At 32.6% G+C, this 15,550-nt stretch overlaps 3 protein-coding genes across 3 annotated transcripts in view; 1 reads left to right on the top strand and 2 right to left on the bottom strand.

Moving 5' to 3' along the window:
• Positions 1 to 1,699, bottom strand: part of l(3)76BDm (trafficking protein particle complex subunit 8 homolog l(3)76BDm) — a 107,285-nt gene extending 105,586 nt beyond the window's left edge. Inside the window, exon 1 of the mRNA XM_085816228.1 lies at positions 878 to 1,699. Coding sequence (XP_085672354.1) covers positions 878 to 1,034 — 157 coding nt within the window. The 5' untranslated portion in view covers positions 1,035 to 1,699. The remainder of the gene's footprint in view (positions 1 to 877) is intronic.
• A 10,422-nt stretch (positions 1,700 to 12,121) lies between these two features.
• ND-B17 (NADH dehydrogenase (ubiquinone) B17 subunit) lies at positions 12,122 to 13,367 on the bottom strand. Its single transcript, XM_035364114.2, has one exon. The coding sequence runs from the start codon at positions 13,265 to 13,267 to the stop codon at positions 12,737 to 12,739; it is 531 nt and encodes a 176-aa protein (XP_035220005.1). The 5' UTR covers positions 13,268 to 13,367; the 3' UTR covers positions 12,122 to 12,736.
• Positions 13,368 to 14,365: 998 nt separating this feature from the next.
• The window catches only part of Uba2 (Ubiquitin-like activating enzyme 2), a 74,522-nt gene continuing 73,337 nt past the window's right edge, over positions 14,366 to 15,550 (top strand). Inside the window, exon 1 of the mRNA XM_085816227.1 lies at positions 14,366 to 14,837. Coding sequence (XP_085672353.1) covers positions 14,694 to 14,837 — 144 coding nt within the window. The 5' untranslated portion in view covers positions 14,366 to 14,693. The remainder of the gene's footprint in view (positions 14,838 to 15,550) is intronic.

Genomic DNA, 15,550 nt, shown 5'->3' with positions numbered 1-15,550 from the left:
GTTAGCAGGAGTGAGAGCAAGAGCAGGCCAGGTAGACAGCAAGCTCAGCAAGAGTATAAAAGACCTTGACAAACAATTCTGGGTAGCTGTTATATTCTAAAACTTTCAGATCTTTTTTCCTCCTTTTTTCTTTCTTTATTTTGGATCCCCATAAATTTATTGGGGGCCCCAAGAAAATATTTTTGCATAGCGACCCCAGAATTCTAGTTACGCCACAGAATATTAGCTCATTTTACATTTAATAACTATCATCATAACTCACATGACAATAATCAGTATTATGTATATAAATTCTTTGCTAATTTGTTGCATTTCTTAGCAAATTCAATTTGTAAAGATTCTAATTTGATTGCAGACATAAACTTTGAAGCATTTAAAAGGTAAAACGAGTAGCTAACCACAGCAAATTCTTTAAAGAAAATGCTATTATCTATTATTAATAATCCAATCAAACATCTTTTATCAACAGCTGTAAAACTTAATATATATATATTTTTTTTTTTTTTTTCATATTACTGACTGAATATCATTTAAAACACTTATGTATCAAAAAAATGTGTTCTGCCCACAATGTTTCCATTAATTTTCACTGTGAGGAGGTAAAAAGGAATTTAAACTATAATTGATTTTCAGTTTTAATTTATACAGATGAAACCTTACCTCCATTTAAATTTGTAACATGTAACGTTCTAAACGCAGTTTCGCTCCGAAAAAAAAAAAAAAAAAAAAATTAGACATACTAATGCTGTATAAAATACATTTTTATTGAAAATCCTACTGTTTGTGATACTAATAAATTTATTTAATATCAATTCCATAACAATAACAGAACGGTATGAGATATATGATTGAAATAAAATGCGTTTACATGACTTACCTTCAGTAGTAAGTCTACAAAACGGCTGGACCATCTCAACAAACGTGAGATTATTTTTTGCACAAATTTGTTCGACATCATTACTGCATAAAACTGCAACACAGGGTGAAAATACATCTTGAATAAGTTCGTAAGCTGTTTGTTTGCAAGTTGCCATACCTATCTGTTTCAGTCGTTTGAATAATCACATTCGAATATGCTCTGTATAACTTAAAGAGCCACAAATCAGAAATTACTACACGGTATTTGGGAAAAATCACATAGATAAGCAAAATATATAAAACATGAACGGAAATTTACTGGTTAAATATCATCCGAAAAGCATGAAATACATTTTCTGATTTTGGTACCCTATTAAACTACACACTGTGTTATGCGAACTATTTTCTGATTGATAACCATCCTTCATTCTTATATTTGTGTAAAACGTTTAAATTAATACTGCTCCCTCAACATCACAGTGGGTGTTAGGGAAAAAATTTTAGGGAACGGAGTTACAGTTTCAGTTACGCATCCTTGTAAATAACTAATGTTTTGTAAACAAAGATCATTTTCGATACTTCCCGGAAAAAAAAGAAAAAAAAAGATAAATTCTTTACTTATATTATCAAAAAATTTCTAAAAAGTGCCTGTTTGGGAGCAATTGCTTAGACAGAGAATTTGACTGAGCTGATGCATTAAAGAAATTACTCGATTGAAATAGAAAGTAACAGAGCCCCGTAGAGCTAAAACACTATCTCTGTGATTCAAAGTCAAAAGAAGAAACCATAAGATGGCATAAATCATGCAGAAAACTAAATTATGGTGCCAGACAATTCCTTACTGGAGGATTAAAGAGTTTTTCAAAAATGTATTTACGTCTATCAGCGTCTACCAGCGGTGCGATTAGCCGCACCAACCACGCATGCGCATTGAATTGTCAGATCCGTCATTTGAACCTAACCATGGACCGTGCATGATCCCAACTGAAAAGAAAAAGGCGGGTTACCCATACCTTGACGTAGTTTATCATTTTTTAAGCGTTGGTGACTTTCAAAAGTTTAAAAAGGAAAATGGGTTCATTTTCTTACAAAAAGAAGGACCACATTTCCTTTTATCAAAGTATATATAAAAAAGGGCAGATTTTTATGTTCGCATTATGATTTTTCTGAAGGGTTGGAATAGTTTAAATGACTGATTTGGGGGGCGGCAAAATCTTGTTTACATTTTTTGTACTTCTTAGAATACATTTAGCTTTAAAGATGTGTTTTGCACAATCAAGACTTTAATTCATATTCTCTGAAAATTGTCTGAGAAACGATAATAAAAATTAGACAGAGGATTTCTGTATAGAAAGTTTAAACATGAAATAGGTTAAAAGCAATTAAATCAGCTATTAAATGAATAATTAATCATATAATACAGGTTATTATAAATTTTGTATGCCTGTTTATTTTTTTATGGAAATACGCATTTTCAAGACACAAAAAGTATTTCAAAGAAGTTTGAAATACGTATAAGTAAAACCTCATCAATAAATTAAATTGAAATATAAATAATGGGATGTAATTTAAAAGACAGAAATAATTTAATATAAGAGATTTAGATTTAAAAATTTGCATTCACAAATGATTTATCAGATTGTATAAGGTTTTATTTCATAAATAACTTTGATTTTGAAATATGGCATTTGAATCTCTAAACGTGTGGATACTGAAAAAGTGATGAATATATAAGAATATTATAATTTTCAGTAGGTTTTCTTATTGAATAATAAATTCTGACAGTCCTACGCTATAAGACTAGGCTCTAAATTTGCATAAAAATTCCTCTGTTAAATAAAAGAATTTAAGTAATTTCTGTAGCTTTTTTGTCAATACATTAAAGGTTTTTTAATTAATTACATGTCCTTGCTTGCAATTAGAACCATCATTAAATCCCTATTTTATCTAATCATTAGGAACATTATGATGTATATAGATTGACCTCATCTTTGTAACTGATAATTGTTACTTGCAATTTATTCTCTTGCTGGTGAACTATTAACAACCTTCGCTCTCTTTACCACCTGTCTTAGAGAAATCGGCGTAAACTGCTGGTACCTGGGCTGATTGTGTGCATGCGCAAACACAGGTGGTGTGAATTAACCATTGCAGGTCTGGCTACCGTCGAGATGGAAGAACGTGTCGTTTTTTGCGGTCTATTTCGAAAAAAGGGAGTCTTGTGTCATCGTCTCGATCATTACACAGATATTGACGGGTCAGAAATTTTTCCGTCAGCTGTGTAGCTGTCATTTCAATGAAGTTTCAGTGTAACATTACCACTTCTCGCCTGTTATACAAAGTGGTGAAATAATGCTACCAGATATTCAGTAATGATTATTAACTTGTTATGAGTACACATTCAATCTATCTTACAACATACATACTGGTTCAAAGTATCACTAGTAGTAATACACTGAATTTTAACTTCTCATGAAAGTAGTAATCCATATCATTTAATTAACATTTAATGGTGTTAACGAGTTTTATTTTCTAAATACTGTGTTGTAAGTACTTTTGTGGGGGAAAGTGCAGAATCACCCACTGCTACGCGCATTTTTAAGAATTGCACAAATTCGGTACCCATATACACATCGACCTATTTTCACTTACAAAGTCAAAGAAAATTGACAAAAATCCATTTCTTCTTACTCTTGTAAAAAGTGCCAAATGCATAAGTGAGAGATTCTGCTCTTTATCCCTTTTATGTAAGTCTTGATTTAAAAAACTAGAGGCTTGGGCCCTGTTATGGTGGTCTAATGTTTTCAATGCAGCAGATATCACTTGTGCATGTTAATGGTACTGTTCATGAAAAAAAATTTTTTTTTTCTGATGAATCTTTCTTTGGTATTTATATCTTGGCTATCTTAAAAATTAGTTTTGAATTGTTTCAAAAATCATGTTATTTTGCTTTTCATAATTTATTACATAATTATCTGTAACTTTAAATGAAGAATATGGCAGTTCTTTTTATACGTTACGTCTCTGTAATTAAATAGTCCTTAATTCAAACCAAAAAAATGGCCCACCAGCGGCCAAGCGGTAAAGTAGACGAACACTGGTAGTTCGATTTGAGGTTCATGTCCCGCGAAAGGGCTGGCTGCATGGGCATTTTCGTGGTTTTCCCCATGTGTAACGTGTATATGAGTCAGTTTCCCTTAGAAAGTCCTCCACGAAGGCATCCCTCCCCTTAGGCAGACAGCCCTTGAGGCTTTGCCATAATCACATACACACACAAACAAAAAAAATGCTTCAGTAAGTAGAATATTTTAATAAAAAATGATAAATTTTTAGTATTGTCTTTATGCAAAAATATCACTCCCTGCAAGACAAAAACCCAGCTTTGCTAAGTAGTCCATCAGTGACAAAATGAATAAGAAAGCTGAATGCTGGTAGTTCGACTCGTTCAGATCCCAATAATCAGTTTGGCTGCATGAGTGTTTTCATGGACATCCCAACATGGAAAATGCATAAAAACCAGTTTTCTCCACTACGAGGCCCACCAGCGGCCGAACCGTAACATTGCTGAACACTGGTAGTTCAGTCCGAGGTTCAAATCCTGCGAACGGGCTGGCTTCATGGGTGTTTTCGTGGTTTTTCCCATGTGTAAACGTGTATACGAGCCAGTTTTCCTTAAAAAGTCCTCCCACCCTTAAGGCAGATAGCCCTCGAGTGCTTTGCCGTAATCTAATAAACCAAACTCCACAAAGCCTTCCACGAAGATTATTACTTCTTAGGGTGTTATTTAAGCAAAACAGAGACAGTCTCATGTGTTTTGCCTTAATAAATGAATCTAAACTAACCCTGATTATGAGGGATGCTGTCATGGAGAACATCTAATGAGAGGCATGTAAAACTGAAGGCTAACATGGGTCAAATAAAAAAGGTCTAAGTTTAAATGGAAAAGGGGGGAAATTTCCAATTTTTATAAATATGCAGGTTTATTTTGAAAATAGAAGAGAAGTACAATGGTAAAATTAATGTTTTCTTTCTGATACTCTCTCCCACCATCTTTCCTACATTGGAGGAGGAAAGAAATCTTTTTTAAAGAGATTACTTTCAAAACTGACCTAAGGTGAATGTCGGTAATTCTGGATCTGACAGAACAGTTTTCTTTCATAAGTGTAAATAACTGCTCTCAGCAAAAAGAACTTCCAATTACAGAAATAATGTCATATGCAAAGCTTTTATTGTTTTTAAACCTGGCTGGCAAATAATTGCAAACGTCAGGCATCGCGATTTTACTGAATTTTTCCTTCAAATCTGAATTGTACTGGATCTTAATTACCTCCATTTGCGTATGATATGGTATTGATTCTATGTTTATTGAAAACGTCAAAGAAAACAAAGAAGCTTGTTTTCCAAAAAGTTAAAGTCTGCAAGCCTTGTTTCAAAATTCAGTTCTAAAGCTTAAAATTCTTCTGCATATTTTTGATATGATGCAGTTTCACTTCAACTTGATTTGTTCATGTTTCATGTCAGAAAATATACTGTATCTTATGTCAGTTGTTTCTTAAAAAAACTGACATTTGCCTTAACTTGGTCACACATATTCATAATGATTTTATCTTTTTTCTTGCAGTTTGAAATTTAAATCAGATTAATGTTTTGTTATATTGATTATGAAGGATAAATCTTGAACCCATACTGGATCAGAAAACAAATTTGTATCTTAATTTCTGGTTATTAAAATTGGCATATTTCTTCAAGTCTTAAAATTGTTTAAGAACCTTGGAGCAGGACAGTCAACATACCTTGGCATAGTATAGTTTGACCACCTCAGCTGCGAACATGAGCGCATGCACCATTCGGATCGATCTGTTCTCAAAATATGTTGGATGGGGTTGAATTAATAATTTTTTCCATGTTAATTTCTACAGCGTTTAAAATACAGTGTTTTCCAAATTAGTTTTATTATAGATACATTATTTTAATATACAATGTAACATGTGTGTGTGTGTGTGATTATGGCAAAGCCTTGAGGGCTATCTGCCTAAGGGGAGGGATGCCTTCGTGGAGGACTTTCTAAGGGAAACTGGCTAACTGGCTCGTTATACACGTTACACATGGGGATAACCACGAAAACGCCCATGCAGCCAGCACGTTTGCGGGATTCGGACCGAACTACCAGTGTTCAGCAACTTTACCGCTCGGCCGCTGGTGGGCCCTACAATGTAACAAATAAATTTATTACATAATAATTGTAGTTATAATTATTCAGTTATTTTTCTTTATTGTATGATTTCATTTTATATTATAACTATAATTATTCAATTATTAAATGTTATGATTTTCATTATTATATCATTATTACAATGAATTCTAACAATTCAATTATTATTAGAATTAATTATAATAATTATACAGCAGTAAATGATTATTATATTTGCAATTTATAATTATTCTATCTTTTCTTTACATTTGAGCTAAAATATACTCCTGCAATGTTGCTTGTTCTTTTCTTGGGCTGCGAGTTGGGAATTTCTCAATTCTCAGCTCCCATGTCACAGAATGCAATGATTTTATGAAGCAATTTCTTGGCACCATAGTGTAACATCTTGTTTCACCAAACCCATTTTAACGATAAAAACAAGGAGTCAAAAGACCACAATATTACAAATGTCAGGTTAAAATCAACTATGATCTAGGTAAATCCCGTGCGAACAGATTGGAAAACTATTGACCGAATTCCTTTTTTTACTACTGGTATCCTTCGTGTAAAGAATACAGTTTCATGATTTTTAGTTACCTAATCTTTAAAAGTAAGCAATGAAATATGCATTGTTCATGTAAAATTCATAAATTATGAAACAAAATTTCAACAAATTTCTTGCTTTTCAGGCAGAAAACCAATAAGAATCTTAGCATTTATTTCTGTAAGTATGAACCAAAGCTCTGAAAGACAATTGACAACAGAATCACCCAATGACATGGGGAATTTTCCTCCTTCAGTCATACAAATTTCCTCTCTCTTGCAAAGAGAAGACTTTCATGTGACATCTCACCTCGCAGCATGTACGAGGGTTGGAACTTTAATAGTGGCAACACAGCTGAAAAAACGCTACGCAACAAAACCAAAGAATATCGCGTATACCACACGTAAACTACATACCTACCGCCTACGTCACGCCGTGCGGAGTGACGCGAAGAATGGATCCTTGTATCAGCTCGCGATCTAAAGTAAGTGTTGTCAGGATGTTTTCAAAACAAGAACAACGATGTTGGATAAAAATTGAATGTGCCAGAGGTCGTACAGCACGACAGTGTCATCAAGGGCTTGTGGGGAATCTGCATTGCCTTATAGATCCGTAGCAAGATGGGTGAAAGCATTCAATGAAGGACACCAAAACGTGGGAGACATGCTGCAGCCAGGTCGTCCGAGTGTCAGCGATGCAGACGTGCAAGCTGTTGCCGCACTAATGGACAGTGATTGCCGCTAAACGATTCATCAGCTGGCCGGACAAACAGGATTAGCGCATATGACTGTGCACATTCTGAAGGAACGCCTGTCCATGAGAAAAATTGCTTCACGATGGGTTCCACATCAATTGACGGAAATGCAGAAATGGCTATGATACGATGCTGCACGAATCCACCTGGAGCACTATGAATGCGAAGGAGATGCTTTTTAATGCCGTATCATGATGCTGGATGAGACTTGGGCCCGATCGTACCAGCCAGAACTGAAACGCCAATCAAAACGAATGGCGTCATCACGGGTCACCACAACGTTCGAAATTTCGTCAGAACCCCAACAATGTGAAACTTATGGTGATTCTTGTGTACGACTGTGATGGTGTCATCCTAACGCATACCATTCCCCCACAGCAGACCGTCACTGCGCAGTATTACTGCTCATTTTTGGAGCACAATCTCCGACCAGCTTTGAGAAAAAAACGGCGACACTTTCTGCAGAACACTCCTCTCATTTTGCATGACAATGCTCGGCCGCATGCAGCGCAAGCTGTGACTGATTTGTTCAAGCGATGGGGCTGGGAAGTGCTTTACCATCCACCATACTCCCCAGATCTAAGCCCTTGTGACTATGGCTTAATTCCTAAGATGAAGGAACCACTTCGTGGCACTCGCTTCCAAACTGTTCCTGAGATTCTTGCAGCAGTAGACCGGTCCATTCAAACTATCGTGCCAAAACATATAGTGTTTATTTAATTATGGCAAAGCATACAACGGCTATCTGCCTAAGGGGAGGGATGCCTTCGTGGAGGACTTTCTAAGGGAAACTGGCTTGTAAACACATTACACATGGGGAAAACCACGAAAACGCCCATGTAGCCAGCCCGTTCGCGGGATTCGAACCTCGTACCAAACTACCAGTGTTCAGCGACTTTACCGCTCGGCCGCTTGTGGGCCTCCAAAACATATAGAATCATCCAAAAGGGGCATCAAAGAAAAACTGAAAGGTATAGCGTTACATTTGAGACAGTCGAACTTTACAATGGCTCTCAACCTTTTATTGTCCCATGCACCCATTTCACCACTGCTAGACAATCATTTCCCTCTTTCGAAAATTTGAAAAATACATATACATTTTTTAGATTTAGAATATTTTTTTTTATCGAGGCTCATAAGTTAAACAACAAAAAATGTTAGTAAATACAAAAACTTGAATTAAAAATAGTTTTTTTCTCCATTCATAAACTAAAACTAAATGCCAAGCCATTGATTTAGCTGCTAACTACCTTATGTATAACAGCTAAATAAAAAGCTGACTACATCCCTCCCCCAATTAAGAAATTCTGGTTGAATGTGTGTGTGTGATTATGGCAAAGCCTCGAAAACACCTTTGCAGCCAGCCCGTTCGTGGCATTCTAACCTCGGACCAAACTACCAGTGTTCAGCGACTTTACCGCTTGGCCGCTGGAAATTCTGGTTGAGAACACTAGTATAATAAGACACACTGGAACATTCACTAAGAAAGCACAGAACTGTGGCTGATTTGTCTTGAGATTTTATCAAACTGATAACTTTTTTAATAGGTGTCAACACCTTTTCCATCTTTATTACATTCTTACATAATACTTCTTGTTGCATAACGTAATCTTTTCTCTACATATAATAAAAGAACCAGTTTGTGTGCCATTCATTCGTGCTGCGCGTAAGCTAATAGACCTATGGTTACGAAATTTGGTATATATGTGCATCTAGAGAAAAACCAGTGCACCTCAAAGCGATTTTTTCAGAATTCGAATCACATTTTTTTAAATCTTTTTGATTTTATCGCATCATTTTGAATAGTTTCATTCTTTTAGAAATGTGGTTTTGGCAACAGTTTTTTATTCAATTGTATACTGGACCTGCTCGATCACATTAATTACAGATTTGATCTTTGCTTTTCCCCTGTATGAAATTTCACCATAGATTGCACCCAAAAGAGTCTCATTTTCCCGCCAGTTTCGTATTACGTTGTGATGTGAAGTGTGATTGATATGAGAAATTATGTGCATGTAAACCATATTTTTGCATTTGCAAAGCTAGAAATTATAATAAATCGATTATTATAAATAATATTTTTTATTGTAAAACTTTAATTAAATTTTAAAATCAATTAATCTTTAAAAAAAAGACTGAAAAAGTTGCCCAAAAAGTGATCAAATAGTTTTTAATTATTGATTTTAGATTTGAGTAAAAAAAAATTTTTAAAGGTGAATTTTAGTTTTTAAATTTTGAAATTATAGAAAAAAGTTCAAAAAGGAACTCTATATAGCCTTTAAAACATCCTTCTCTTTTGGAGCTTTCAGATAAAAAGTATTATAGGGTGTACACTACTCTACTCCAGATTTCATTAATATACTATTAATGAATTTTAAAGGAATTTCATTATCTTTTAAAATTTTGATGAGAATTAGAATTTCTTTTTTTGTGTGTGTGTGTTTCTATTTCAGTGCAAACATTTTTAATTCTACTAATTTGGTTAAAAATAGTATTTGCAATAACTTTTTTAGATATGTTAGAATTCCAATTAATTAACAGAAAAATTAAAATCTTTTCATTTATCAAAAAGTTTAATTTCCTTAGTTTATGAATACAAGTCAAGATAAACTATTTCTGTTTATGCTGTTTAAAAATTTTGTACAATATCAAGATAAACTATTTCTGTTTGGTTTTTATTTATCTTATTTATTTTTAGACAATTTGGGTAGATGTTGCTGTTTCCGATGAGCTTAAAATTGTTGAAAGTAATAATGTCATCAATGTAGCATCCAAAATTAAAACTAAATTGGAATCAAAACAAGGCAATTTTCCTAACAATATTAACTGCATTGTAGATAAAAAGTCTAATGTTGTAGCTAAACATAATCAAAATTAATATAAGAATTCATCAGTAGAATAAACCCAAAAAGTAAAAAAGCAAATTTTTAATAGAAACAAAAAATAAAAATTAATCTCTTTTCTCTGAATTCAGAACTCCAGAAAAGTCATTTAATGAGTCTCGAATACATGTTTCGTCCTTCTGAATCATTTGAGATCAAAAACCGATAAAGGATTCAATTATATTTTCAATAAAACACTAAAATTTATTTAAAGTCAAATCTTAAATATATTCAGAATTTTCCCTGCACATTTTTGAACACTTGGAAAAAAGAGCAAATGAATAAAATACTACATTATGCAAAAATGACTACTCCAAAAAATAAAATTTGGCAGAGATATACTAAATGCAAATCCAACTTTCAAAAGCAATTACAAATTAATGAGTAAAAGAATTCACTTTTAAATCAAATTTTCATTTAAACAAAACTCTAAAAATAAGTGGTCCCCAATTATCTGAGCCATAAAATTTTAATACTAAGAAAATGAAAAACTTTAAAAGAGATTTCCATAAACAGTATAAAATTCTAAGCCAAGTTTTAAACAGCTGAAACTGAAAACCTATTAGAAAACAAAATTATTGAATAAAATGTAAACTTACTGAATTTCTTAAGAAAGAACGTTTCCCAAACTGTGGGCTCGTGAAAAAAAAAAAAAAAAAAAAAGATTTTAAAGCTACTCTTGGAGATAATAGAAACTTTTAACTTCTTGGGAAAAAGTATGAAATAATGGTTTAAGTGTCCAATAGCAGAAAACAGTATTTTTATGTGTGTTCAATATGTCTTATCCGGTTAAACTTTGTGCAAATCAAGGTTGTGCCCTGTAAAAAGTACAAATGACGAGGAAGGAGAGTTGCAATGCCAATAAGGTGGTAGATGAAACTTTCTCAAAGATAATGTATACTGTAAAATCTTAAAACGCAAAAACTTAACTGGCTAAAAGTTGAGAAAAAAGGAAAACGTTAGGTTATAAAAGATAAAAGTCTTCACGTAATCATTGTACAGAATGTCTTTAAAACTAACAGCCCCAATTTTTTAGTAAAAGTAAAGTTTCCCAATTTATTTAAATTGACCAAATAGTAGAAAGATAGTATTAATAATAATTCAAAGGGAAAGAATTAAGAACTTTTCATATATTTACATTACATTTATTATTGTAGTCATCCAACTATTACCTCCAATTAAGGTTTAAGTAATAATTATCATTTCACTTTAGATGAGAAATTAAAAAAAAAATGTAATTTATACAGGCATTTCTTAAAGATAGAGAATTTTTATATAAAAAAAAACTGCATGTATCAAACAAATCAAAACTGAATCGAACAAATTAAAACTGAAATAAGAAATTTAAACCTTTTGCTGTATTGTCATCAGGAGGTTGGATACTTTTTATTTTGTATTTCTTCATTATATATATTATTATAAGGGCACAGCCCCCATCCTCCTAGACGACCGTATGATCATACATAGGCCTAAAATAGATGAGCAACTGTTAACACAAAGTAAGAACTTGGTATTTACCCTTAGTTCTCATAATGTTTAGTATATACATAGGATTAATCCATTTTGTTTTGTCAATAGTGCATTAACAGCCAAAAGGAAATTTTCAGGAAATAATAAACAAAAGACCACGTCCCTAAAATAGAAGGGAAGTAAAAGTGAACTAAATATAGGATAATATTTACTGCATGGTCAAATCAATACTAAGCTAATCATATTCAGCAAGTATCTAAAAAAATTTTAAGTACAATTCTAAACTAAATATAGCATTTTCAAAGCACCTTTGTAATCAGAGAAAGAAATTAAAATTATAAAGCAGCTTATATCATCACAAACTTTGGGACTTGTAAGTTAGCCTTGCACAAATGGTGAAGTGGCAAATATACGCTTTCAACTGTCAAATTAAAATCTTTAATAAAACAATAAATTTATAAAACTATTTAAGCAGATTAAATTTTCATAAATTGAAAAAATTACTCCACAAAATTTCTTTGTTAATTTAAATACCAAAATATATGTTTCAAAAAATTATACATACATTTATTATGAATTACAAACAAGCATTACTTAATATAATGCCCCCATTTAAGATAAAACTCACATCTGACTGTTTTCCACTTTTGTTTTAAGTCACAAAATAATTTCCACCCAGATAGGATTTGTGTACAATAATTTCAGTCCATGTTACAAAACAGTAGAAACGAAACTTAAGGTATTGTCTCACTAACTTGTGGTCATTTAACACTTGTGTATTTTAAAGAAAAAACTCAATTTTCCAACACTTTATTTTTTACTCTGCATCCTTTTCCGCTTTACAGTTTTCCTGGATTCCATCACAAGCATTATGATTTCAGATGGCGCATTTAATATCAAGATCAAACAAAAGCTAAATATCAAAATCGTATGTCATGCTTCAAAGTTCAATTAATTGATTTTTTTATTCATATATCAGTGACTTCTAACTATGTTACAAACGCTACTTGTAATAATTCTTTTGAAGTATTATAACATTACAAAAAGACAGTTCTATTTTTGAAGCCACGATCATCATAATCAATAGGATGAAATCGCTCTCTTTTTACAGGATAATTTTTATCTCCAGGATAAGCAACAGGTTTTGGCATCATTATAGTCGGACCATAAGCTCTGGTCCAATCATTCTGATTGTATTTAAGATGATACCAAAGAACATATATTGACATAATTCCCACTAATGTTTTAGGTACCACGTATCTAAAACCAGCAGCAAATCCTTTCCCGGTTACTACAGACATTCGGTCTTCCAGAATTTGCCAAGGCTTCGAAACAAATCTACGAATTGGATTTCGTGTTTCTTTTATCCATTCAGGAGGAACTGGTCTAGGTTCATTAGGAGATAGTTGCTGATCTTTTATCCACTGTTTTCTCCATTTGCGTTCCTCATCAGTGAATTCTTCCGAGAGTCTACAGCGTTCACTTTCAAATATACCTCTTATGCTCATCGGCTTAACTCCCCCAGTTGGAGAGTGAGGGTAGTCATACTTTTTAATTTTATCAGGCATTCTGATTTTCAGGTATAAGTTTTTGCAATTGAATCAAATCTTTGAGCTAAGATCAAATAGGACATATGTTTAATGAAACAGTTATCGAAGTTGTAGTACTTTTTTTTTTACTCCAAAGGTACAGTATTTTTTCCCAAGAAACGGAAAATAATTATCAAAATTCTTTAATTAAAAATATTTACAGAAGTTTTTATTTTATGAAGATCACTGCAACTACTATTATTATTATATACACATTTCGAATGTTCATATAATAATTTAATAAAACATTAATTAAATATTAATAAATTAGAAATTTAATAAATTCTGATTTTAAATTACATATTAAATAAGTATTATTTGTATATTCATATTACGTGCTAATATAAAACCTTAATAACCCTGTTTTAATATATTTCTAAGGTCTCTTTGCCCTTCCGAGACGCACAGTGATCTGTAATACAAATACCATCGACTGAAAAGTAAATTCATAAAAATATATGATCCAAGAAAAGAATGGAAAACCTTCTGATATAAGATTGAAGCAGCATAAATTTCCAGAGAAAGCCAATAAGGTTCTTTAATAAATACTTGTCCCTCTGTGACGAATAAGTTTCAGAAATCCTGTATTAAAATTTTTTATCTATGCCGAGTTCTGAAACGTCAAAACCGCACTTATTGTGAAGCTCTAGCGCAGGGCTTTCTTGCCAAGTCACCTTTGCCGATTTCATCTTTCGAGTTTCTTGATCGGCCCGAAATCACTCTGGCACTGTTGGTAGGGAAAGAAGGTGGGAGACCCGTCTTCCCGGAGTTCTATCAGTCAAAATTGTGAGCAAAGTTGATGAATTTTGTGGGCTTATTTTGATTTTTGTTAGAGACGGCTGCTGCAGACAAACGATTACGTAACGGCTCGGCAAAGGTCGGCAGAAGGAGTGCCGCATTTGATTGGACTATTTTTTTTTATTTTTATTTTTTTTCTTTAACTGCGAACTAAGCGGGGAAATTCCCTTTTCACTCAGTTATGTATGCACTTCTTAGAGTAATGTAACGTTTTTCAGCTTGTGTGAGATATCCATATTAAATCTTTATATTAATAATCCCTGCTGTGATTATTCAATTTGTAACTTGCACGTTGTAGCCCTGAGAGTTGCAACAATTTTACTGTTAGACAAGTGTGATAAGTCCCAACAACAACAACGGAACCATATAACTATCAGCTTCTGTGAAGTAACATGACTATTTCGCATAAATTATGGAAGAAATTTGCCGAAATAAGTTGTAAATTAATAATTGTACTCTTAATACTTGAGGCCAATGTCTGAAATTAAATTGGCCTTTAATTTTCCATACTTTCAAAATGCACATTCTTTTGGCTTGCGGTTTAATATTAATATTCAGCTCGTGGCATCGTTTTTACCGAGTGTCTAGTTTTAATTTCAAGTGAGAAATGGCGGTACACATTGATGGTGTCTTTGAAGAAACGCTTAAAAATGAAATTAAAGGAAGTAAACTTCTAATTGTTGGTGCAGGAGGTATTGGCTGCGAATTGCTAAAAACTCTGGTTTTGACTGGATTTGAGGATTTACATGTGGTATGTATTCCATGCAAATTCAGAAGCAGAAGTACTAGAGATAGATACATTAGTGAAATTTATTTAGTTACCTATTTTAAAATCTTAAATATTTCGAAAAGAAAATCTAATTACCGATAAGAGTGAGCTCATTTTACAGCTCAAACTTAATAGTTAATTCATGTATGTTTTTATGTATGTAAAATTAAATTTTACCGGCTTTGTACTCTGTTTTGGAAAAAAATATTGTATTGTTACTTTCTGTTTAAATTCTGTATAATTACATTTCACCATATGATTTAATGTATATTGTACATTAAAAGTGATTGTAATCTATACTACTTTGTACTGAAAGCTAAAAATCAAATATGGGAAAGGGACGCGAAACTTCTATTTTCTTCCGAACTTCGAACAGTTTGTAAGCATCCTTTTTATCTTATGATATTATTGAAAATCAAAAAGGATTTCTCATAGAGAGAAATCGAATAAATTTGAGGTGTTTCTTGCGTTTTTCAATAAAATGTTTCGTACTTATATTCTCTAAAAAAAGTCGTATTTTTTACCTAATCTTAAATATTGATTTATTTGCTTCATAGTTTATTGAAAGAAGTGATTAGCTAAATTATATGTTAGCTAATGTACAGTTTTTAAATTTAATATGTGTATTTAATAGCAAGAAAGTAAACAGAGAAAGGAAGAGATAGAATGAAGCTTTGCATGCTTTTTTTAATTTT

Source organism: Stegodyphus dumicola, chromosome 4 (assembly GCF_044657685.1).
Source record: "Stegodyphus dumicola isolate Sdum_Otavi_A_Nest chromosome 4, ASM4465768v1".
Classification (NCBI taxonomy): Eukaryota; Metazoa; Arthropoda; class Arachnida; order Araneae; family Eresidae; genus Stegodyphus; species Stegodyphus dumicola.
This window is presented reverse-complemented; position numbering and strand designations above follow the sequence as displayed.